The 26238-nt window shown below is 35.8% G+C and overlaps 1 protein-coding gene across 2 annotated transcripts in view; it reads left to right on the top strand.

Annotated features, from left to right (window-relative positions):
• The window catches only part of Sap-r (prosaposin), a 155841-nt gene that overhangs the window by 26611 nt on the left and 102992 nt on the right, over positions 1-26238 (top strand). For both annotated transcript variants that reach the window (XM_090378066.1, XM_090378065.1), the window contains exons 4-10: positions 3677-3742; positions 3868-3927; positions 5064-5123; positions 7717-7821; positions 17676-17738; positions 25373-25429; positions 25749-25802. In XM_090378066.1, coding sequence (XP_090234192.1) covers positions 3677-3742; positions 3868-3927; positions 5064-5123; positions 7717-7821; positions 17676-17738; positions 25373-25429; positions 25749-25802 — 465 coding nt within the window. The remainder of the gene's footprint in view (positions 1-3676; positions 3743-3867; positions 3928-5063; positions 5124-7716; positions 7822-17675; positions 17739-25372; positions 25430-25748; positions 25803-26238) is intronic.

Here is a 26238-nt window from a genome sequence, read left to right as displayed (position 1 = left end):
AAACCTTGAAAGACATGTTAATTATAAAGCAAAATTTTAATATATGGAGTGTGATAAGTTTTACGACAAGATCTTAAAAGACCAACATTTGTTACCTCAAAATACATTCATTCAAAAAAATGTTCTTGGTATAAACTTGATGTGCAGTCCCCTGTGTCGATCTAAAAACATTTTGTTGAATATATATATTTTTTTTTCTGCTCTTTCCAAACAATTCTTCTCCCCGTCCCATTTTCACCTAACTATAATAGATAAGGGAGTGTAATTGTACGTAAGGTTTCATCCCAAACTTTAACCCTGGTCAGGCTGCAAGGTTGCTGAATTTGAGAGTTGGTATTTGTTTTAAATTTATTTATTTTCTGCATGTCCCATTAGTGGGAAAAGTATTTGAATATTAGGAAAAGTATTTTATATTCTAATAGAGCTGACTGGAGCATTATGACAAACTGAGCCCATGCCCCACCTCTCGTGTTCTATTGATTGTACAGTGTTAAATAACACTGAATAAATAAATTATTGCTGTATTTATTATTATTTGTGACTTGCAAAATTTTCATATTGACAATTCATAAATAATAATAAACACAGCAAATGAGATAAGAAATGAAAATTTTTATCTCAAATGCTCACACCAGCAACGATGCTAAGTTAACAAATAAATGAGGAAAATATAGTAGCAATACTAATTTTACAAAATGAAGCAGTATTGTTACTATATTGTATTGTGTGTCTCTGTAAATATAGATTAAACACAAATGTTGAAAGGACTTCATTCTCAATTATTTTACTTTAAAATGATAATGTACTTTTTACTTACTAAGTACAGCCAAAATTCTTAAGATGAGGTTTTGAGTCCATAAATCAAATTTGAGGTGTCACAAATTCTTTCTCATAAGATTGAATGTTTATAAATCAGGTCAGTGTACTAATTTTGAATCCACCTAAACTTGGGGGTCCCAGTCACCTTCTTGACACACTTGACCTTAAATCTGCTACTGGTAAACCACTATCATCTTAAGTTTAAACTGCTATTTACACCGAAAATTTTGTTCAAGAGGAAATTGAGAAATTAACCTAAACTCAGTTGATTAGAGAAAAGCTCCCGTTAAAGTACTCTGAAAAAATTATGAAACCCATACTTAAAAATAATTTGAATGCCTTTATTTATGTATTTGTTCAATATCTATTTTGAGTAATTCATATTTTATTTCAAAAATATGCAAAAATAAAACATCTAGAATGGTGAAAATGAGGGGTGTGTGTGTGTGTGTGTGTGTGTGTGTGTGTGTGTGTGTGTGTGTGTGTGTGTCAGAAATTAAGTTTAAATTACTGTATTAAAAAATATAAGAAGAAATAAAGAAAATATAGTAAAGCTAACTTCAGTAGCTGCAACACATTTACTAACTGCAGGTTGCTGAATAAAACTTATATTGAACTAAATTAAGACTAGGTGTGCAGAAAGGCCAAGTAACATACAAATCTTACTTGGCTTGGCCTTTCTTGCATACCTATTCTTAATTTAGTTCAGTATCATTTTATATATATAATGAAGTACACTGAGTAGGTAGAAATCATGGGATATCTACCTAGTAATGGGTAGACCCACCTTTCACCCGGATAAGGGTAGTCACACGGGTGAGGCATTGAGTCCACTAGTTCATGAAAGTGTTCCTCAGATATTTCCATCCATTCATGCTTGCTGCACTGCTGTTCATAATTCATTGTATTCCTGGGTGAAGAATCCAAAATTCAAACAGACCTTTCCACAGTATCCCAAAGATGCTCTACAATGTTCACGTCCAGTGAACGGGGAGGCCATTCCATGGTGGTAAAATCTGTGGATTGCTTTTCGAACCATGTTCTAATCACCACGGCTCTGTCTGTGGGGAGTTGCTTTGTTCTGCTGGAAACGTCCATTATCCTGTGGGTGCACAATTACCAGAAGGGATGCAGATGGTCTGCAAGGATGGACATGTAACCTGGACTGTTCAGAGATGTCTCTAGACTAGAGGTTCCCAAACTTTCTCTGTTCATGGTGTCCTTGGTGTTCCAGTAATTTTTTCACAGCATCCCTGGGCCAAAAGAAATACCTAACACTGGTTTTCAACCTTTTTAATAATCCGATTCTCTGTGTATATATATAATATTAAAAAAAGTTATACGATAGTTATTATAATATAATCATAAACAAAATTACAATTCATAATACAAATTATATATACTTATATAATAATTTTATTCTTTATATAGATTTATTAAATAAACATCAATTATAGATAACTACAAAATTAAAAAGACGTGGTACAATGGATACCGTACACCTTTTTTATGATGAAATAAATATATAAATTTCAAAATAAAGTTTAAGTAACTTAAACCCAAATTGCATAGCACCCCTGGAATGTTGTTGCGGAACTCTGGTTGAAAACCACTGGTCTAGACATACCAGAGGTCCCAATGTGTGCCAGCCGAACACACCCCAGACCGTTACCGACGTCCACCTGCCTGAATAGTTCCTTGTTGACATGAGGTACATAGCTTTGTGTAGTTTCTGCCAGGTAAGCATCCTCCCATTCACTCGAAATAACTGGAAACAGGACTCATTGGACCACGAGACCAGTCTGCAATCATTGAAGGTCCGGTGCTGATGTTCTTTCACCAAGTTGAGGCATAGAGTTCTATACTGTGGTGTTAGCAATTTGACTCTAATGGGTTGGCGGCTTCCATAACCTACTTCGGCTAATGATCGCCTAATGGTCTTGGTGGAAACATTTCTGGTGCCTCCGTTGAAATCGCCAATGATTTGTGCCACTGCTGCTCTCTGATTGGCTGAATCAATGCAGGACAGACATTGATGGACACATCCATCCACCACCTTTCTCTGCCCATAGTGCTGTCCATGATATGTTATTCCAGATATGGCATTATTCCAGACACTCTTGATACTTTGAACGGGGATAGTGCAGTTTCTGTACCACCTCCACAATAGTGACCCATGTGTCAGGCACCCACTATCATCCCTCTTTCAAAGTCTGTTAACTCACCATGTTTATTCATACTGGTATCGAATTACCATCTGTGTGAATGCAGTATACCTGCCAAGCAGTGGGTTCGTCCACTAGCAAGAGGGGTGACAGCATAGTGTTGCCCAGGAACCAGGTATCCACTGAATTCTGTCCTTTCAGTGTAAATATACATTTAATTTCGCATCTCTGTAGCAAGCAACAGGAGGAATATATTTAGACTAACTTCGGCAAAAGCATACTAGGCATAAATTTTAAATGAAAGAAAAAGGGGGTAGTGGGAACCCCCTTACGAATTGAACCCAGAAAATAATGGAAAAAATTTAATGAAATTTATTTAAATACATCACTGTCAATATTTTCTTGACAGAATTTCACAAAATTCATGTCTTAATGTAAAAGTCTGTTAGTTATGGAATACTTACTACATTTATAAATGAATATTTAATGCAATTTTTCATCAATTTACTATGTCATATAATATTATTGGTTTTTACTCATGAAAAGAACATTACAACATATTAGATTGTCTTAAGAATCTAGTTCGTTGTGGTATTCTCAAGATATTAAGAATACTGTATCTTTAATGTCATTACACTCCATCTCAAATGATAAAAATAATTATTTCTAATGATTTTGTCATCTCTTTATAGGAAGAAATTAAAGAGGTGTTTGAAGGTAGCTGTGCTCTTATTCCCATCAAAGTAATTGCTGATGGAGTAAGTATAATTGATCGATTATTTCACAGTTGTTACTTTCACAGTTTGACTGTTATAAAATGTCAAATTAAAATTTTGCTATTTATTTTTAGTGCTGAATTGATTTTTTTTTTTTTTTTTTTTAGTGTAAGAAACTAGTTGATCAATTCATTCCAGAATTGATTGAAATGCTATCGTCAAGAATGGTAAGTAAAAGAAATATTTTGATATTTCAGATGTTTTTTACTGTGGAATATCCATTCTTACACATTTACTCTGATAACTACATTTTATTCCCTATTAAAGTTATTATTTGAAGTGACAGTGTAAACATATAAAGTATATCCTAAAGTATCAATGAGAATATGTGTGAATATAACTTTAATATCTTTACTTCAAAAGAGGTTTTCTTATTCATAAACTGTTAACTTTAGAATCCAAATAGGTGCACATATAACATACAGTATCTAAACAATATAGTTTATTTAAAATATTATTAAGAAGATTTCCCATCAAAGTGCACTGCACCTGCTTCCATTAGATTGGACCTCTGATGTCCCATATGCATGTGCCTACTAAGGCTATAGCTTTCACAACAATGTCAGTAAAACCAAAACAAAAGGACTTTACATGTTGACCTCTCTTTCCATAAATTAGATTTGAATAATGGCCAAATATTAAACTTCATAATGACTGAGTTACACATTATGGCTGTCTCTCAAAAGTAAGAATGCACATGGAAATAATCTTAAGATTAGTTCCAGTGGAAATTTCTAAAATATGGAATTTGAATATTGTGGAGTTATCAGCTAATTGGGTTTAATTCCCTCAACACAGTCTTTATTTATTATTTTATTATTATTTTTAATTCTGCTTTGCTTCACATGTGCATGCTGATGGTAACTGAATGTAAATGTTGAAGCATGAAAAAGGTGCCTTCATTTTCTAGTGTTATTGTTTTAACCTGTTTTAATTTTCTGTTCTTGGTTGAACCTTTGCTGTATGCAGTAGTTTTGTGTTATGATCCTTTTGAGAGGTGTGCTTCTTAATCGATGATTTGCTAATATTTTATTTTCTGTTTTTTAATTTTTGTCTGTAACCAACTTCTTTAAATTACGATAACCAAGAAATGCTAAGAGTGAGTTAAAAAAAAAAAAAAACAAATTAAAGCTTCTGCCATATATTTTTTTATTTGACTATATTTGTGATCGTATCATTCAGATTTATTTATCACTGATTATTTTGCAATAATAAATTATTTAATAATTAAATATACAAAATTTTGGAAATTCCTAAAATATGATTGAAATATTCAATATTTTTTGACTTCTTATATTTTTAGGATCCTAACATGGTATGTACAGTAGCAGGACTTTGTAACATGGCTCAACTGCCAATGCTAGTAAGTATTACTTTTAATATTTTCAGGTAGATTGGTTGATTAGTCAAAAAAAAAAGTGCAAAATATCAAAGTCTACATTTTCTTTCATTCTTTTTTTTTGCTAATAATTCTCAAATGATCCTAATAAATTATTGTATAACCATAATTACAAATATATTTTATTCAGTTTAAGTTGTCAAAGTTTTCCTAGAAAAATGAACTTATAAGAAGTTTATTTTTCTATGGAAACTTTGACAACTTGAAAGAGTATGTAAAAACATCCCTTTGGTGTTGGCGCCTCCGTAGCCAGGTGGGAAGGAGCAGCAGTGCGGGGTTCTAATCAAGAAGTTGATTAGAACCCCGGTCTAATCAACTTCTTGATTAGACCGGGGTTTGAGCCCGTCACCACCAAATACGGAGGATGCAGAAAGGTCAGAAATGACCACCACGTATTCCCGGAGCAATATGGCCTTAGTTGCTAATACTCCTAAAAACCAACAACTAACTAACTAACCCTTTGGTGTTTACATATATTGAAAAATGCAATTTTCAGAAATATATAAATACTTTTTTCCTGTTATTACTGTTTGTGACAGCCTTTTTTTAGGATTATGGAAATATAGATTTCTATAATTCATCTATGGAAAAATAACATTTCCAAAATGTTAGATTTCCATTATCCAAGTATCTGAGTAACACAGTTACAGTATTTTTCTTTCTAACTGTTGTTAATTGCTGTCTCATGGCAGTAAATAATTTTTGAATATATTGCTCAATGTTTATGCTTATTCAAGAAGCAATTACAAGTTTACTTTTTTCTTGCGAAAGCCACAATAACTGTATTATTCTTAATTATATGTATAGTATAGTTAGAGTTGTTAAAACAATAGTAACAATAACAACAAAAAATTAGTGTACCAGATCAGTTTGAGGGCTCTGTATTTGTAGCAGTTGAAAATATTTGTTAGCAGTTAAAAGTTCTGCCTTGTGGAAATTCACTGTTTTCATTATTGCTATTTGTGTAAAAGAATTAGTTCTGCCTCTAATAGTTTGTGATCTCTCAAGTGAAATTGGATTTGCAAGCTGCATGATTCCTCATGCTTCAGAATTATTTTGATACTGTCAGAACCTGCATCCAACGACAGCTTGCAAGTTAGTGAATTGTCAGCTAAAATTTGATATTTCCCATTCTGAGTACATATAGCACACTTCTTTGCTTACCCACTGATTTTAGATACTTCTACTTGAAGCATTTCCAGATTAGTTGTTCTTCCAAGTTTTCCTTGCTATGATTCTCAGTTGTGTGAATCTGAGCATGGCAACAAACACTATGAAACTGGTCAGTGAAAACTATTGTTGCCTGAAATAATGACTGTCTTGTTTGAGTACTATCAGTACAAGCAGTTTCTTTCAGTAGGATTTGAGTATTAAAAATTTGAATGTCAGTATTTAAGTTTTGCAACTGAGTGGTATTCAGCTTTGTTCAGTGAACTGTTTTTTACAATGAGTTGATTGTGATAAATTTCTATTCTTTGTGCTTAATAAATGCCCAATTATGTTTTTTTAAAAAAAAATTTTTTTTTAATCTATATTTTTTTAGCTACTTCAAGCTGAAAACTTAATTCACGATTGAGTTACTCACTTGTACCAGTTAAGCAGAAGTCACTCCATGATAAATAAAATATTTTTCATAAAATACCTTAATTTTAACAAACATATTTGTGTCAACATGATTATGATGAATGCATATTTGAAACAGTACAGTGGTATGTATCAGTATTTTATTTTATACTCCTATATAACTTACATGTCCAAAATTTTATATTTAAAATTTTGAACAAAGAGTTACATAGGTAAGCAGTTCTCTGTTAAGACATTGAACTGGCAGACAATTTTCCTGGACCACTGAAACATGAAACACGCAGTCCCTCTACACAGACTTAATGGAATTTACTTTTTCGTGTAGGAGATATGTTTAAAGTGGAATGAGGATCTTTTCCATATGGCACTTCACTTGAATCTATAAGGACATTTATAAGCGCGCGCGCACACACACACACACACACACACACACACACAGTGATGTTCAAGAGATGGATTTGTTTGTGATGGCAGAAACCTTCCTTTGTGACTCGCTTGTCATTAATATAGAGGCATTTGCAGCCCAACTCTCAGCTGCTCCTTAGCAGTATGTTGATGAGGACACTCAAATTGGATTTTCTCTGATAAATCTTAATTTCCTATTGGGTGAGTTTTTTTTTTTTTTTAAAAGCTGATGGCCTGGCTTACTTGCATCATTCTCTTCTTTTAGTAGTTGTAATCATCCTTTGCTTCTCTTATGGTTTTTTTTTTTTTTTTTTTTTTTACCCCCTTTATGAGGTTGTTCAGATTAATCTTTATGGAAATATATGTATAGTGCAATTTTATGTACACCCCTTGTTAATCAAGTAGTAATATGAAATTGCTTATTGTATTTTAAGGTAGTCATGACATACATAGTACAGGCTTATGGAAATATTACATTTGTTTAAAATACTTCTTAAATTACAACTTCTCTGTATTAAATTTATTTTTCACGTTTTTTTATTTATTTATTTATTTTTTTTATTTGTAGGATAGCAAGTTAATGAAAAGTCTTGAGAATGTTCCAAATGATAGATGTTCGGATTGCAAGACATTATTAAGTAATTTCAAGAAAATGATTTCTTCAATTCCGGAGGTTAGTTGAAGTTTTTTGATATTTGAATATGATCACAAACTATCAGTATTAAATTGACACTTTAAGTAGTCAGATCTACAAAAAGAAATATTCACATGTAAATATACAGAATAGTAATTCAAACTGAATAAAATTTGGATATGATAAAATTAATAAATATGTACTGAACTGCATGTTCATGGTAAACTTGTTTATTTCTTTATTTTTTTTTTTTTAAGTTGATGATATTTGACTGCTTTCTCCATTTTGGGGCTGCTGATACAAGGTGATGTTATCAGCCTAAGAAAGCACTTTGTATACCCCCTCTTATTGCACAGAAAAAAATTAGTGTACTGGTTCTACAGTAACTTGTAAGATGTGTGAAAAAGACCAAGTGATATTCCATTTGAGTATGGCATCACTCAGTTATAGACGTCAGTTGCATTCTAAGGGAGAAGATAAAGGATGGCACTTGCTGTAAGTGCAGGAACAATTATGCATGTTAATGAGCCTTTTGTTTGCAGTCTGAAAAAAAATCTGTCATATCAGTCATGAACTGAATATTCTCAAACAATGTGTGGAGGAAGTCCCTCTCTGTCTTTACAAACTAAAATTTCTGTATCACATTACTGTGCACGACAGATGGAAGTTATATCAGTTTTATTGTTGGATAACGATGTTACTCATTATGATAGATACATACCTACCAGAAATTTGTTTTAAAAATGTGATAAACTTATTTTTGTATTTTTTAATTAGAAATGGAATAAAGTTTTTAGTTAGTATCGGTATTTTCCCATGCAAAATCCTTGGCTGAATGTCTATGATGTCCAAGAATACATAGTAAAACTGGGGATTCACAATCCTGCTGTGTGGAAAAGCATGATGCAGTGTAACAGTACCTGTAGCAAAATCCTCCATTCAGACATGGAGGAATCATTCTTCTGCAACATAATTCCTTCATCCTCTTTCTCTGGATGAAGGCTCTCTCCCTGGGTAGGTGTTCTAACCTTATACAAGACCTCTTATGTGCCATAGGAAAATAGATCACTTGCAGACATCCAAAAACATTCCGCAGACTGCATTCATCACCTGCTTGTGCATGGGAATACATTATAACAGATGGCTGGTGGTTATATTGATGGCTGGTTTTTTTTACTATTTTATTTTAAATACTAACTATTTAGTTACTTTTAATAGTTGCTATTTACTCATAATAAATAAGAAGTATAGCCTCTTATTTATTATGAATAAGTGAAACTATTTAGTTTTAATGAACAAGTTGAACAGTAGATAAAAAAAATAATACAGATCTTTACACAAAGATAAATGTGGTTGTTTCTCAGAGTATTGTATTGTGGTGGGGGAGCAAGAACACTGATTGCAACAAAGGTCATACTTGGCAAGGCAATTTTGCTACTTGAGTATCACGGTACTCTAATCTAATTAAAATAAAATTATTAAACTAAAGAAAACTGCAATAAAATAATAACTATAGTGGCACTATAATGTAAATGCCTTCCCCCCCATTTCTCCACAAGCAGATCCATGCCACATCCTCAATAAATAAATAAGATATGATAAGATAGGAAACAGCACCAGTGAAGTCCATTATTCCACAAATTAGAGTATCTTGGTAGTCAGCAGTGTTACACCTTGCTGAGTTTAATCTTAATAATTGCATTAATTTGCTACATCAGTATCCATAATGGCATGATTTGCTAATTGTTATAATTAGTTTATTTTATAAGTCACAAAAAATAATTATAACAGTATATTATAATTATAATAGTGGAAATAGTTGCCACTTCCTTAATTATGTATAAGTATTATTAATGAATCAGCTGTTTGTACATCAGAAATTCTGGGGATAAAATTAAGGTGTGCATTTGTTCTTCTGCATTTTCTAGCAGTAAATTTGAATATGTAAGTAGGTGTGTTGTCTTCTTTGGATTACTGGCAAATCAAATGTTTGCATAATGAGGGGCATTTGAAAAGTACTTGACCCGAGTATGAAGGTTTATTTCAGAAGTCTGGTATTTTGGACCAATCAGCCCTTTGGAGTCTATATACTTTTGCCACTGATGTTGCAATGTATTGATTCCAGCTGTGAAGAAAGTTTTTTTTTTTTTTTTTTTTTTTTCTTCTTCTCTTATGCCTCCAGGAATGCATCCACTATAGCAATGATGTCACTGCCATTGGGAAAATGGATGCCAAGCAGGGTTTTTTTTTTTTTTTTTCAAATTAGGATATAGGTGTATCCCAATTTGAAAAAATATAAGTGGGCTGCGCTCATGCAGTGATAAACTTGAGTAGGCATGTTGCCCTGGTGAAACAAAACTCCTTTGTTGAGTTTCCCTCGTAATTTGTCTTTGACGTTTTCATGTAAATGCCTTACAAGGTCTGTGTGATATGCCCCTGCTACTATTTGGCCTTTCTGAAGGTAATCCGCTAACACCACTCCATCAGCGTTCCCAAAAAAAACAATGCTATCACCTTGCCAGCAGAAGGAATTGACTTAGCTTTCTTTGGAGCTGTATTTCCAATGTTTGGACTGCTCCTTTGTCTTTGGATGAAAGTGATGGACTCCTGTCTCATTCGTGATCACAAATCTTGCGTGGAACTTCATTTGATTTGTTTGAAAATTATGCAAATCTTCACTTGACTTGAACCCTTGTGCATTTTTTATCTGCTGTCTGCAAAAGTTCGGAACCCTTGTTGACACCTTTTTCATAGCTCCAGGCTCCTCCTATGTTTAAATTCTGCTGCTCGCTTCTTAACCATAGAATAGGAAAGAGAATCTTCTTTCCTCCAATGTTATAACTATATCCTCACGAATTGCCTTTAACATGAGTTTCTTTTTTCTCAAATATTGGATGACTGCACGGTGACTTTTTTTTTTCCTTCCATATTTCCCCATTAACACAACTTTATTGACTTCAGGACCTGCAATTAACAGTATAACATGTTACTGAAAATTGCTGCATTAGTAGTGGCATGTGATGCAAGAAAGCAAGTGTATCAAGTTATGCAGCATCAGCCAAAAAAAATAAAATAATAAAATAAAAAAAAAAAAAGTTACACAACAATTCCCTCTAAATGTTTGTCCAGTTCCTTCTTAAATTTATTTAACCTATCACCTTCAGCAATGACAGATGGAAGTTTGTTCCAGCAATTAACCACCCGCTGGCTAAAGGCAAATTTCCGTACACCTTTTCTACATGTCTTTCCTCAATTTGAATTTATGCCCCCTTAGGTTCGTAATCTGAAAAAGTGGAAGAATGCCATCAGAATTCAGAGTGCTCAACCCATCAAGGCCTTGTACACCTCAATCAGATCACCTTGCAGGTGCCTAGTCTCCAGCTGCTGCAATTTGCATTTGCAGAACTTAAGCTTCTCTTGGTAAGAGGATCCCTTCATTCCCCTCACCAAACTCGCTGTCCTTCTCTGTACACGCTCAAGCAAATCTGCGTCCTTCCTAAAATGTGGCCTCCAGACCTGTATGCAGTACTCAAGGCGTGGCCTTACCATTGCCTTATACAGAGGGACAATCGCCTCCTTTTCCCTGCTAGCAAAATTCCTGTATGTCATTGACAAAACCCCATGACCTGCCCTGGCAGCTTGTCTGCATTGCTCAGAAAACTTCATATCTGACTGCACAATTACTCCCAGGTCTTTTTCATTTTCTACCACCTTAACTGTAGTACCACACAGTTGGTACATTCCGTTATACAGTTGGTAAGTGCTATACATTTAAGTACAGAAATTTTTAATGCTGTACTCCATGAACTTTTCAAATTCCCCTCACAATTTTATATATATAACTCGCAGTTTTAATTCCTCTGATGCCTGTTATTTGTTTGGAGAGGTGTGGATTGTTATTTTGGTTTTTAGGAGCATTAGCAACTAAGGCCATATTGCTCCGGAATATGCGGTGGTCATTCCCTGACCTTTCCGCATCCTCCGTATTTAGTGGTGACGGGCTCGAACCCCAGTCTAATCAAGAAGCGTGTGCTACGCACTGCTGCTCCTTCCCACCTGGCTACGGAGGCGCCGAGAGGTGTGGATACAAACATCATTGGAAACGAGAGAGAGAGAGAGAGAGAGAGAGAGAGAGAGAGAGAGAGAGAGAGAGAGAGAGAGAGAGAGAGAGAGAGAGAGAGATGCAACATAGTCAAACATACTGATGCACAATAATTAATCCATTCTGTATTTTCCAAGTTATCAGGGATATAACCATCTTTCTCATTACCTTAAGTTCTTTCTGTTTGTAACAGTACCAGTTCCTAACCTCTTTCACAGTTTAAATGAAATCATGTTAGTTCATCATCATCAGCCATTTTCAATCCACTGCAGGATGAAGGCCTCTCCAGCAACTTTCCAGTTCCTTCTGTTTTGAGCACTGGCCATCCATTTACTACTCAAAAACTCATGAATTTCATCTATCCATCTCCGCCTTTGTCTTCCAGGTTTTCTTCTAGCTCCTCTTGGGTACCATTCTGTTATTTTCTTAGTCCATCTGTCATCATGTCTTCGAGCTATGTGTCCTGCCCAAGACCATTTTAGTTCTTTAGTTTTGATAAGAATGTCCTTTACTTGAGTTTGCTGCCTAATCCATGTGTTTCTCTTCTTATCTAACAGTCTGATTCCCAATATAATTCGTTCCATTCTTCGCTGTGTAGTTCTTAGCTTCTCTTCCATTCTTTTGGTGAGTGCCCACGTTTCACTTCCATAAGTCATGGTGGGGAGTATACATTGATTCATTATTTTACGTTTCAGACAAACTGGGATATTGCTCTTCAGTATGACTATATTTCCTGAATGCTATCCATCCAAAATTTATTCTTCTCTTGACTTCCAGCCATTTATCATTATTACAGCTAATGACTTGTCCCAGATAAGTATATTACTTCACCTTTTCAATTACTGCTCCTTCAATCATTATTTCCCTTTCCGTGGCATACTTGTTCATCATTACTTTTGTTTTAGCCATATTCATCTTGAGTCCAAAATCCTTACTAACTGTGCATAACTGATTAAGATTTTCCTCTAATTCTTTGGGATCGTGGCTTATGACCACAATGTCATCTGCAAATCGTAAATGGTTTAGGTACTCTCCGTTCACATTGACTCCTTTCTGTGACCAGTCTAATCTTCTGAAAGCTTCCTCAAGGGCAGCAGTAAACAGCTTCGGAGATATTGTGTCTCCTTGTCGAACTCCTTTCTCTATTTTAAATTTGCTACTGTCTTTGTCTAGTCTAATAAAGGATGTAGCACTCTCATATTTTCTTCAAAATCATAATATATGGAGTATCTATGCCTTGTCTTTCCAGTGCCCGAAACATTGCCTTATGCTGTATGGAGTCAAATGCCTTTTCATAATCCACAAATGCCAGGCATAATGGTGTTTTATATTCATTTGCTTTCTCCATTAGCTGTGATATTACGTGAAGGTGATCCATAGTTGAGAATTCTGTCCTAAAGCCAGCTTGCTCTTTCGGTTGATTCTCATCAAGTATTCTTTCTAATCTGTTAGTAATGACCCTTGTGAACAACTTGTAGATATGGGATAACAAGCTAATTGGTCTATAATTTCCAATTTCTGATTTATCTCCTTTCTTATGCAGCAAAACTATGATTGCATTATTCCACTGCTTAGGCATCACATTTTTCTAATGCACTTTGTGAAGAGCCTTGCCAGTTTTTGTGTTATGTCTCTTCCTCCCAATTTTAACAACTCTACAGTAACTTCATCTTCCCCCGGGGCTTTCCGATTCTTCATTTTCTTCAATGCATGTTCTACCTCATCAGGAAGAATATTGGGTATGTCGTATGTGTTGCTACTTTGCAATCCATCTTCCCCACTGCTGGTATCATTCCCTCGCTCCTTGTATAATTCTCTATAGTAGTCTTCTGCTATTTGAATTATGCCTTCTCTGCTGTTTATAAGTACACCATCGCTGTTCTTCAGTTTCAGTATCATTTGTCTTTCTGTATTACTGCTCATGGCTGCTGATTTAAATCCTTTGTTTTCCCTTAATGCTTGTTCTACTTGTGTTAAATCTTCTTATGTCCTCTCTGAGTCTCTTTCTAATGGCTTTGCATAACTCAGTATACTCAATTTTCTCCCTGTCAGTGTTTTTCTTGCTCTTCATTTGTCGTCTTTGGTTCATCATGACAAGTGTTTCTTGACTAATTTTTTCTTCTTTGGATTTCTGTTTCCCTATAGGTTTCTTGGGCTTTATCACTTTCAGAAAGTTGTAATATTCCTCGTCGATATCTTGGTCCTGAGCAGTCTGCAGAAGCTCAAACTGGTTCTTAAGTTCCAGTACATACTGCTTTTTCTCCTCCTCTGTTATTTCAAAGACCTTTGTATTATTTACTCGAGTCAGTTTTTTTCCTTTCCTTTCCTTTCCTACATCTATATCAAGTGTACATCTTACCATTCTGTGATCACTTCCAACATTTACCTTATTCACGACGGTAACATCATTCACAATATATCTTCTGTTAGTGAGGATGAAGTAGATTTCATTAGTTGTTAATCCATTTGGACTCTTCCATGTCCACTTTCTGTTCACCCTTTTCTTGAAAAAAAAGTGTTCATTACTGACATTACTTGAGATTCTGCAAATTCCACAAGTCTTTCACCTCTTTTATTTCTTTCACCAATTCCAAAATTTCCTATAGTTCCTCTTTCTGCGCTGTTTTGCCTTTTTCCAACCTTAGCATTGAAGTCCCCCATAATAATAGTGTAGTGGGTTTTCTGCTCATCTAGAAGACTCAATTTCAGTGTGCATTTCTTCAACCTCTTCATCATCATGGCTCGATGTTGGTGCATAAATCATTATAATCTTTAGCTTGTACCTCTTAGAAATCTTGAGTATTAGTCTTGACAACCTTGGTGATGTACTTTTGAGTTCCAAAATGTTGTTTTTAAAATCTTTATGGACCAGAAACCCAACTCTACCTTCACTCCTTTCACTGTTTCCATTGGTGTACAGCAGATTTCCACTTGATAAACTTATAAGTGATTCATTTCTTCTTCTTGTTTCAGCAAAACCGATGATATTCCAATTCACATTTTCTAATTCCTTTTCCAGCTCTAATATCCTGTCTTCACCGATGAGTGATCGTACGTTATAACAGGCCAAGTTCAGTTTCCATGCATGGCAGCCTGGTCGTACCCAGAGATTCTTAGAACCCTCTGCTTCCACTCTGATCCTCTCGCTGCCGTAAGAGGGAGAGTGAAAGCTGCTGGGGACTGAGGGCCATTTGTATTGTTGTGCTCTCATTGCTGGAGGGTTTGGTCTTTTCCTCTTCACGCTGACCAGGCGTCTTGAACAGAACCATTCTACACGTTCGTTGCCACCTAAGTGACGTAACAGGGCTTACCATCGAAGGTGTGCATGAGTGGATTTTAGGGAGGCAGGCCAACCGGACTTCTCCTAAATCTTCTGTAATAGAGAGATATTGGATCCATCAGTGTTTTAGGCTGAGTGTCTGATAACACACAGGATACCTGTTCCCCTCTAAGCCCCTCATGTTAGTTACCATTTCAATTCTCACAAATATAAAAAATTCTTATGAATATCATTTACAGTCATTCATTTAGTGCAAAGGATACCTTACATCACATAGTGAATCAAATGCATATTACATAAGAAAAGGTATATATAGGACTTTTATATCAGAATTCTCCTGCTACTATAGAAATTAATAAATATTTTGGATTTTAAGTGAGAAAAGTAGACCTTAACACAATTTTCAACACAGCTGTAAAGACAGGATTTCCATTAATCCTTGATAGAAATCTGCAGCTTGTATAGAATGTGCTTGTAAAACAATTAGTATTCATATTTGCAGATAGTTTTTTAGATCTAACCCAAGCACGGTACTAAGTACTATAGATTCTAATGCCTCGTGTTTGGGGTTTTCATAAAAAAAAAAAAAATAGTTTTAGATGGTGATGAAGCTCACATTTCTAAAAGATTTAATATATTTTTTCATAATGAAACTTGACAGGTTGAATTTTCATTATTAGATTTATGACATATAACAGTGGTTTACAACTTGGGGTGCCACATAATTTGGGTTTAAGTTACTTAAACTGGTTATTTTTAAAAATTTATATGTTTATTTCATTATAAAAAGGTGTATAGTATCATTTTAATTTTGTGGTGATCTATAATTGATGTTTACCTAATACCTCCATATAAAGAATAAAATTATTATATACTGTATGTATACAGGGTTTCTCAAAAATACACGGCATAACTTCAGGAATGAGTTCCTCATATGTCGACAATAAAAATATTTTATATCAACATAGTTCCAGAAATGCTTGGTTTTGAAGGTCTGTATGACACTTAATTGTTCAAAATGTCCACCTTCTGCCTGAATCAGAAGGCCTCACATTCACATTTAGGAAGGATGTAGATTTGTTTGAGCATGTACAGAGAAGGGCAACAAGATTGGTGAGGGGAATGAAGGGATCCTCTTACCAAGAGAGGCTTAAGTTCTGCAAATTGCAGTGGCTAGAGACTAGGCACCTGCGTGGTGATCTGATTGAGGTGTATAATGCCTTGAATGGATTGAGCACACTGAATTCTGATGGGATCCTTCCACTTGTTCAGATTACGAACCTAAGGGGGCATAAATTCAAATTAAGAAAAGACAGATGTAGAATAGATGTGCGGAAATTTGCCTTTAACCAGCGGGTGGTTAATTGCTGGAACAAACTTCCATCTGTCGTTGTGGAAGTTGATAGGTTAAATAAATTTAAGGAGGAACTGGACAGGCATTTGGAGGGAATGGTGTGGGGTTTTTTTTTTTTTTTTTTTTTTTTGGCTGATGCTGCATAAGCTCATACACTTGCTTTCTTGCATCACATGTCACTACTACTACGTCTCATGGACTCGCGAAGACTATGCCAAATTTCTGGCAAGTTTCGTATTGTCTTACAACCTGCCACAATTCAATTGCAGAGAGTTTTCACATCAGCCACCAGAGTCGAATACACCAATGACTTTAAATGGCCCCACAAGAAGAAATCTAGTGGGTTTAAATCAGGTGAGCTTGGAGGCCAGGCAGTTGGTCCACCTCTACCTATCCACTGACCAGGAAACCTTTGATTCAGGTAATTGTGGGCTAGGTGGCTGAAACGTGCAGAAGTGCCATCGTGCTTGTTGACGAATGATCAGTGGTGTGTCGTCCAAGAAATCAGGCATGTTGTTTTCCACAAAGTTTCTTTATGCCTGCCCTGTGAGTTTGTTTGGAAGTACATGGGGCCATGGGGCCCACTTGCTCCTGATTTGAGTACATGGTCGGAATGGAAAACCACCAGATTCTGTCAGTACCTTGTGGTGAAGGAAATCACCTGCGGGAGATAAGATATTCCGGTTAATAACTCGGGAACCAAGTATTTCCGGAACTACGTTGATATAAAATATTTTTATTGTCTACATATGAGGAACTCATTCCTGAAGTTATGCCATGTATTTTTGAGACACCCCGTATATAATTTGTATTATGAAATGTAATTTTTATAATTATATTATTGTAATAACTATCATATAACATATTTTTTAATATTTTATATATATACAGAGAGAGAGAATCAGATCAAACAGGCAGAAAATTGAGTAGGGGTGCTGCGAAATAAAATAAATTACTTAGGGGTGCCGTTATTAAAAAAAGGTTGAAAACCACTGATATATAACCTTAAAAAAAATTTCCAAAGGCTGACAAAAATCTGTTGAAGAAAGGCAAGAATAAGTGTTATTGTATATGCTGTTTTTTTTTTTTTTTTTTTTTGGTCATATTTTCATTAGTACTTGTGTTATGACAGAACCTTTATTTCTTTTCTGTTTCAGGAACAACTGCAGAATATGCTAATTCACTACTGTGAGGTGCAGTTTAAACAAGAGGCAGATGAGGTATGCAATAAAGCTTATTGTTAGTATGAATGATTCTAGTGATGTGCTGGTTTTTTTGTTATAAAAAGTAATGTGTGTATGCATGCAGTACGTTAAGCTTTGTTTGGCACCTACAGTTCAGTTGCAGAAGAGGGTTTATTATTCACAATCAGAGCTTGTTAAAGTTATCTTTGAATAAATTAAGTTTCTGTTTGACTTATGAATTTTACCACTTATCTCTATAAAGAAAAGTTGCACAGAACAGTAAAAAAAAAAAAACATTTTCTGGTGACTATTACAATGTAATTTCTTTACAAGTTCATGGACAACTGCCATAATTTATTTCATGGAAGTAATAAAACTTTTATTACATAGAAGTAACAACTTTTTTTTAATATTAATTACTGTTTTGAAATGAAAGTTACAATATGATGTAACATCTAATGCAGAATCCACAGGAAAATAGTATTAGATTTGAAAATTCAGCTCTTTTTGCATCTGAATTAATGTTATTAGGGGATTAATACATGTAGAGCATTATAGAATTTTATCAAAATTCTGCTTTTGGTTTAATAATGACTATCATTTATAGTCAAGACCAAAAAAACTAACCATGCTTCTGTTTTGTAGCGATGCCTAGCTGTATAAAGCCTAAACTGTAGTAAATATATTGGTACATTTATATTTTAAATAATTCACATGACAGTCTTTCTAATTTGAAATTGATGCTGTCATCAAAAATACATAAAATAGGCGAGTGTGTATTTTAAACCCTCTTCCGCTGCACAATTAGTGTTAAAAATACATATTCATTAAAAAATTTTTTTATTTTATTTTAAATAGCTGTCTGTAGTCAGGCATGAATTGATATTTATAATTTTAAATTAATTATAAATTTTAATGTCTTATGCATTTCTCTTTTTTTTTTGGGTATGCTATCTCCTAAATTGTCCAAAAAAACAAAGTTCCATGTTTGTTTTCGTATCTGCATTGTTGGGTAATATCAATATCCACATGCTAGTCAAAGAATTTTCAGCTCCAGGAAATAGATAAGTTTTTGAAAAATTTTGCCTTTTTTTTTTTTTTATTGACCTAATTGTCATTTCGGATAAGGAAGGGATTTTACTATTTCTATTGATCAAGCTGTATAGTTCTGTTATTCCTTGGTAAGATTATAAATTCTGAGTGCATCAAATTGCACAATGATTTGAGAGAGATGATATTTTGAATGGTATTGATCTGCCTTTATTAGATCATCCTCATTAGCATTAGTAGAGGCATATGATGCAAGAAAGCACGCTTATGCAGCATCAGCCAAAAAAAAAAAAACCACTCCCATTTCACCCCTCCGTTCATTCGAAATACCTGTCCAGCTGAGCCTTAAATTTATTTAGTCTATCAACTTCCACAACAAGGGATGGAAGTCTGTTCCGCCAACCAACTATCCGCTGACTAAAGGCAAATTTCCGCACATCTATCTTACATCTGTCTTTCCTCAATTTAAATTTATGCCCTCTCTAGTGATTATTCTGAGCAAGAGGAAAAATCCCATCAGCATTGAGCATGCCCAAACCATTCAAGACTTTATACTATCAGATCACCTCGCTGGTGCCTAGTGTCCAGACTCTGTAATTTGCAAAACTTAAGCCTTTCTTAAGAGCAACCCTTTGTTCCATTCACTAATCTTGTTGTCCTTCTCTGTACTCATTCCAGCAGCTCTACATCCTTCTTGAAATGAGGCCTCCAAACTTGTATACAGTACTCAAGGTGTGGCCCGACCATTGCCTTATACAAGGGAATAATCACCTCCTTATCCCTGCTAGAAAAATTTCTGTATATCATTGACAAGACACCATGAGCTATACTCTTGCAGCCCATCTGCACTGCCCAGAACACTTCATATCTGCCTGCACAATTACTCCCAGGTCCTTTTCATTCTCTACCACTGTCAGTGTAGTACCACAGAGTTGATACATTACTCTGGGGTTACTGTTTCCCATATGTATTACTTTACATTTGTCAATGTTAAACTTCATTTGCCACCTCTCAGTCCATCTGCTCAACCTTTCCAGATCCTGTTGCAGCAGCATACTGTCAGTACTGTCCTTAACAACAGAAATACAATGGACCCAACACTGAACCCTGTGGGAATCCACTAATAACATTAGTCTACAATGAGCACCGTCCATTGATTACCACTCTGTCTTCTCCCCCTCAAACCATCCCTTTATCCATAGCAGCAATTTGCCTCCAATGCCACACTGCTCCAATTTGTGCAGCAGTCTTCCATGTGTAACAGTATCAAAAGCCTTTCTAAGATCCAAATATATAATATCAAAGGTATTCCCTGCATCCAGTTCTTTTGTGACTGCATCATAGTATCCAATCAAATTGGTCAGGCAAGACTTCCCCTTAACAAAACCATTCTGTGTTTGAGCTATAACTGAAGTCTTGTCTAGATGATCCTGCAGTGCTTCTTTAACCAGTGCCTCCATTAATTTGCCTGGAACAGAAGTTAAACTCACAGGTCTAATTACTTGTGTCAGCCTTTGATCCTCCTTTGTGAATTGGGGTCACATTGGCATATCTCCAGTCTACAGGTACCTCCCCTGAGTCCAAAGAAGCTCTCATAATTATGGCTAAGGGTTTGCTTACTTCCTTTGCTGCCTCCTTTAATATAACTGGATAGATCCCATCCACCCCGGGTGCCTTTTTTATGTTTATCCTCAACAATTTCTCCTCCAGTTTCCTCTCAGTTATTACAAAATCATCTAGCTCACTGCCAGATTTTACTTCACCTCTGGCATTCCCTTTCCTGAATAACTCCTCATGTGTGAATATAGATGCAAAAACTAGTTTAGTTTGTTAGCCACCTGAGCAGGATCATCAACAGTTGAACCATCAATATCTAGTTGACCAATCTGATTCATCTCTTTCCTTCTAGAATTTACATAGGTAAAGAACTCTTTTCTGTTTTTCTTTGCATCCTTTCCCAAGGATTTCTCATACTCTGCCTTTGCCTGCCTAATTTCCTTTTCCTTTGTGACTTGGTTACAGACCAGCTTATATCTATCATAGGCTTCCATGTCACCCATTAATATATATATGTATATGCATTTTTCTTCTCTGCCATATGTCTCATTAGTTCATCTGACATCCATTTAGGCCTAAAGCTTGAACAATATTTCTTAGTTGGTATGTAAAGCCTAGTAGCTTCCAAGATAAATTCTTTGAATGCTTCCCATTTTGAATTTGCTGTTGGTAATGTCATCAGTTGGTCTCACTGTATAGAATTTAAATACTGTCTCAGACCATCGTAGTCGCCTTTATGAAAGCAAAACTCTTCCCTTTACCCCTGATGGTAGTTACCTCTTTGAGTAAATCCCACTTCAGCACACTGTGATCACTGCCACCTAGTGGTTCCTTTATCTGCAGATTCTTAATGCATGAAGAATCACTACTGATAATCAGATCAAGAGTATTACTCTCTCTAGTTACCTCCCGAACATGCTGATGTAGAAAACAATCATCCAATAAATTCACAAAAGCCTTGCTAATGTGTGAGTGACCAACCCACAAATTCCAGTCAATATTTGGGAAATTAAAATTCTCCATTATAAGACTCTGATTTACTGTCCCACTCTTTTACTGTTGATAAACTGTACAGGGAAATGAAGTGTGATTTACTGTCCCACTTCATTTCTCTGTACAGTTTCTTATTATACTCATCAGAGTCATTAGGCCCTATAGCACACTCCTACTCAATTTTGATCTCCCAATGCTTATGTCACACCAAACTCTCGACACTGCACTGTCCAGCGATGTTGACTGGCTTCACTTCCTTGGATTTTGTGTTTCTTAACTAATAGCATAACCCCTCCTTCCTGTCTATCCTTTCTGTACACATTGTACTCCCCAAATTCCAGTTCTTCCTTCCTTATATCTATGTGACACCACGTCTCTGTTATCCCAACAATATCTGCCTTTGATGCTTTGAGCAATACCTGAAATTCATAGAATTTATTTACCAAACTCTTAGCATTGGTGTACACGAAAGTATACATGCACCTGTTTCTATTCTTAGCTACCCTAACACAACCCATGTGTTTACTTGTACCGCAATGACTCCCAGCAGTCTCTGAAGTACCCTGCATCTTGTTTTCCAGGCTGCTGCTCATTACAATAGAAGCAGTGCAAGAATCACTTTCACCTCTGCCAGTGGCTACTGTTAATCTATTAGTCCTTGTATCCACCCCCCAAGCTAGCAGTTTTCCGACCTACCTAACACTGCCTCGATAGCATCAGCAAATATTCTTGCACCCTTTCTATTTAAGTGTATCCCATCCCTGTAGAAGCAGTCTCTCCTGTTAATAAGTACAGACCAGGCTGAAAAAAATTTTATCTCTTGAGCTTTGCACAATCTTTCCAGGGCCGAATTGATTGACAAGGCTCTCATATAGTCCTCCTATCATGTCTGGTCAGAATTGCTGACACTTTCAAATTCGACCCTAATTCACAGCTTTTTTTTCAACAGTGACCTGTACTTGTTAAGTAATTCTGTTGGTCTCCTACTCTTAATATGATTAGTGCCAACGTGTACAACAATATCACCTTTTGTGCCTTTAAAAGGTGATTTCTGCTCTATAACATCATCAACCTTTGCCCCTGGCAGTCATACCCTGGTCCTGTTCCACCTATCCCTTTTACATACAATGTTTACTGTTTCCCTGACAATAGTCACCAACAACTACTGGTTCCTGTGGGACCAGTGCATTCTGCCTTGTAGGATGCCGCTCTGGTGTTGCAAGTGCAAGCTCTGGCATTGATGTGGGCAGCTGAGAGCTTGATGGGCCCCTCAATTTAGATCCTTTGAGGGCATCCACCCTGTCTTTAAAGCTCTCATATAGGCCCATAACAACGCTGAGTTGTCGCCTGATTTCCTTACTCTTTACATCGCGCGCACACACACACACACACACACACACACACACACACACACACACACACACACACACACACACACACACACACACAGACCCCTCCCATGGCAACATCATGTCCCGTACCCGATTGTCCGCAGACATCAAGCAAGCAGTGCATTTTAAAAGGCTTCAGAGGGCAACTTAAAAGGATGTGATTCAGAGGGCAATTTAGCAAATAGTAGAGAAGATGGGGGGGGTGAGGATGTCCATTAGTTCTATTAAGGGACCTCAGAGACTGCTATCAAGCCATGAGAACTGCTGTAAGTGTGCTGGTGGACAGATTATCAAATCTGTGATATGTAGGGAGCTATTGGTACCACATAAGTTTAAACAAATTTCATGATAACGTTGGTATTGTTGAAATCAATAGCTTCTGTCATGTAGATATGAGACCAATTAAAAAATCTATTTGCTTTCTTGAAGTACGATTGAATGAATAGGTTTCTATCTTGATACTGTGATCTTTTAAAAATTAAATTTTTTATGCATTTATTTTTTTAAGTTTATTATAAGCTTTCTTCTATATTAGCAATGTCCCTAAAAAATATAATCATTGACTAATTTTGTGTCATGCTTTATTTCTTAAACCTTCTTTCATCTGTTCTGTCAATGTCTATCTGTTCTAATAACAACAACAACAAAAATAGCAACTCGTCACTTCAAATAAAGTTGGAGCATTTTGGACAGTCATTATGTTTGACCTGCTTTATTCCACCCATTTCAATTTAAGGGAATATAAAGACGTTTTTAACATTTTTACAATTTAGTTTAAGTTATTTACATTTAAACATCCTTCCTTGACTAAATAAACATTTCAGATGTTTGGGAATTAAAATTACTTTTAAATGACTTGAAGTATCAGTAAGAGTACACACACACACACACACACACACACACACACACACACACACACACACACACACACACACACACACACACACAGTTAATCATAATATTTAGTAGTACAGTATTGTCCTATCTGTACTTACTGTAGCATTCATTTGTTCTTAGATTATCTCGGAATTTATTTTTGAATATTTTTTATTAGCATATATAGGGTATGTCAAAAATATTGGTACAAACGTTTAGGGGAGGTAGGTAACATCTAAAGGAATGTGAATCGCATAGGAACCCATAACGTAAGTCAGTAGATGGCACGGTAGTTGCTGCACGAAGAGCATGCATCGATATACGAACTGTGAACTAGTAGACATGCACCTAGGGTATGGATTAGCAGAGAGCAATGGATGAGCCGCTCAGTGAATTTATGGAGAATGCTTCCCAGACAGACATGTACCGGACCACAGTTTGTTTGCGCGTGTGCATCAAAATTTGTGCGATTATGGGTCATTTAGAGGTAATAGGAGTAGTGTGGGCAGACCACGTTCAACGCGAACTCCTGCCATGGAAGATAGTGTGTTGAATGCCATCCAGAATAATCCTACTACCAGCACACATGCTGTTGCCTCTGCCTTAGGAGTGTCTTGTTGCAGTGTGCAGCGTGTCTGGCACGACGATTCCTTACACCCCTTTCATCTCCAAAGGGTTCAGTTACTGCTCCCCCAAGATCATCCTGCACATGTGGCTTTTGCGCAGTGGTTTCTCCAAGGAAGTGTTCAAGACTTGAATTTTCCAGCCTATGTTTTGTTCACAGATGAGGCTTATTTCACTCGGGAAGGCTTATTCAATCGGCACAATGCTCATGTGTGGGCTCACGACAACCCACACAGTGTGCGCCCCCATGCGGCATGATGTTGCTTCACAATAAATGTGTGGGCAGGTATGGTTGGTGACTGCTTAGTCAGTCCATACCTGTTACTATCCCGCACGAACTCTGCTAAATATCGGATCTTTCTTGAACAAGTTCTACCAGGGTTACTTGACGATGTTCCAGCAAATGTGAGACGCAACATTTGGTTTCAACATGACGGGGTGCCTGCCTATTATGGAAGGTGTGTTCATGACCATTTGAACAGGCGTTTTGGGTGTCGATGGATTGGCTGTGGTGGACCCGTTGCCTGGCCCCCACGCTCACCTGATTTATCGAGCCTTGATTTCTTTCTGTGGGGGGCCCTCAAATCTATCGTGTATGAATCGCATGTGGAGACGGAAATGGATCTCGTGGCGAGACTCGTCTGCGCTGCTGCTACTGTCAAAGAAACTCCAGGTGTGTTTGACCGTGTCCGCCAATCCATGCTGCGTCGGTGTCATGCATGCATCGCGTCTCATGGTGGAACCTTCGAGCATCTGTTGTAACATCATGAAATGCATCCATCTCGTACTCCATTGTTAATATTATGTCAAATAAACGTTTGCCACTAATTACTGTCTTGTGTCATTTCTGCTTATGCCTCTGCTACTATTTTCCCGTGACGTTTCCGGTTATGGGTTCCTATGCGGTTCACATTCCTTTAAATGTTACCTACCTCCCCTTAACGTTTGTACCAATATTTTTGAGACACCCTGTAGATGCTTTTGTATACTTTGTCATCAATTTTATTTTTAGACTCTGATTTATTTTTTTTTTTGCACTTCATTACATGTAATATTATGGTAGTAATGTCATAGCATGGTATTAATTGAAAAGCTATTTTTCTGTTGCATTTATTATCGCTCTTTGCTTAGCTCTTAGCATTTATTATCACCTTTAGCTTCATGGTATTTCTCTTTCAGTGTGAGATGACTGTTAAGACCTACCTTCCTTCAGTGTATAATTTTATCAGTCAAATGGTAAGTTTCATAAGTATTAAATCTGAGTTATTTAAAAATTTTGTATTGTACTCCTTTAAACTATATATTTCTGTAACTGTTGATCAGAATACATTTAACTTGTACTTCACTACAATTTTTAGCAAATTTTTCTTAAGTATGATTTATTTAACATTCCAAATTCCTTTCTGTATAATAATTTTTTTTTTTATGTAGCTCATTTAATATATGGTTAATGTGAAATTATGCACATTTCCTTAAGTTGACATAATGTTAAATATTTAAATAAGTAATTAACTCTGACGTATACTACATTTTATATCTACTTAACTTTTTTTAGGATCCAACTGAACTTTGTGATCTTCTTGGTGTATGCCCAGGAAGAAGCCTTAAGGTAATCATATAGCAAAAACTAATTAAGATATAGTACCTGATTTTGTTAATGCTTTAAGATAATAAAGCACTAAAACCTACATTCGTATAATTATATTTATTTCTGAATTGGAAATAGGTACATAATAGAGTCAAGTGTTTTGTTGTATTTTCTCACCACTTCTTTAGTAACAGCTGTCTTTACAATATTACCATTACAAATGATCACTTCGGTCAAAGTTCTTGTGACCGAAGTGACAGTACTTTATCTTTGAGTACTTTATCTTCAAACACACAATTTACCTAAGCACCACGCTGCTCAAGGAATACCTCAGTTAAAACATTAAAAAAGTGCCATTTCATATTAAAACATTTCCTTATCTATACATGTTTCATTTTATGATTCTAACACAACCAATCCTCTTTGACCATTCCTTTGAAGTATCTCTGAGAAGTGT

This window comes from Mastigoproctus giganteus, chromosome 7, assembly GCF_048544385.1.
Source record: "Mastigoproctus giganteus isolate SK-2022 chromosome 7, ASM4854438v1, whole genome shotgun sequence".
NCBI lineage: Eukaryota > Metazoa > Arthropoda > Arachnida > Uropygi > Thelyphonidae > Mastigoproctus > Mastigoproctus giganteus.
This window is presented reverse-complemented; position numbering and strand designations above follow the sequence as displayed.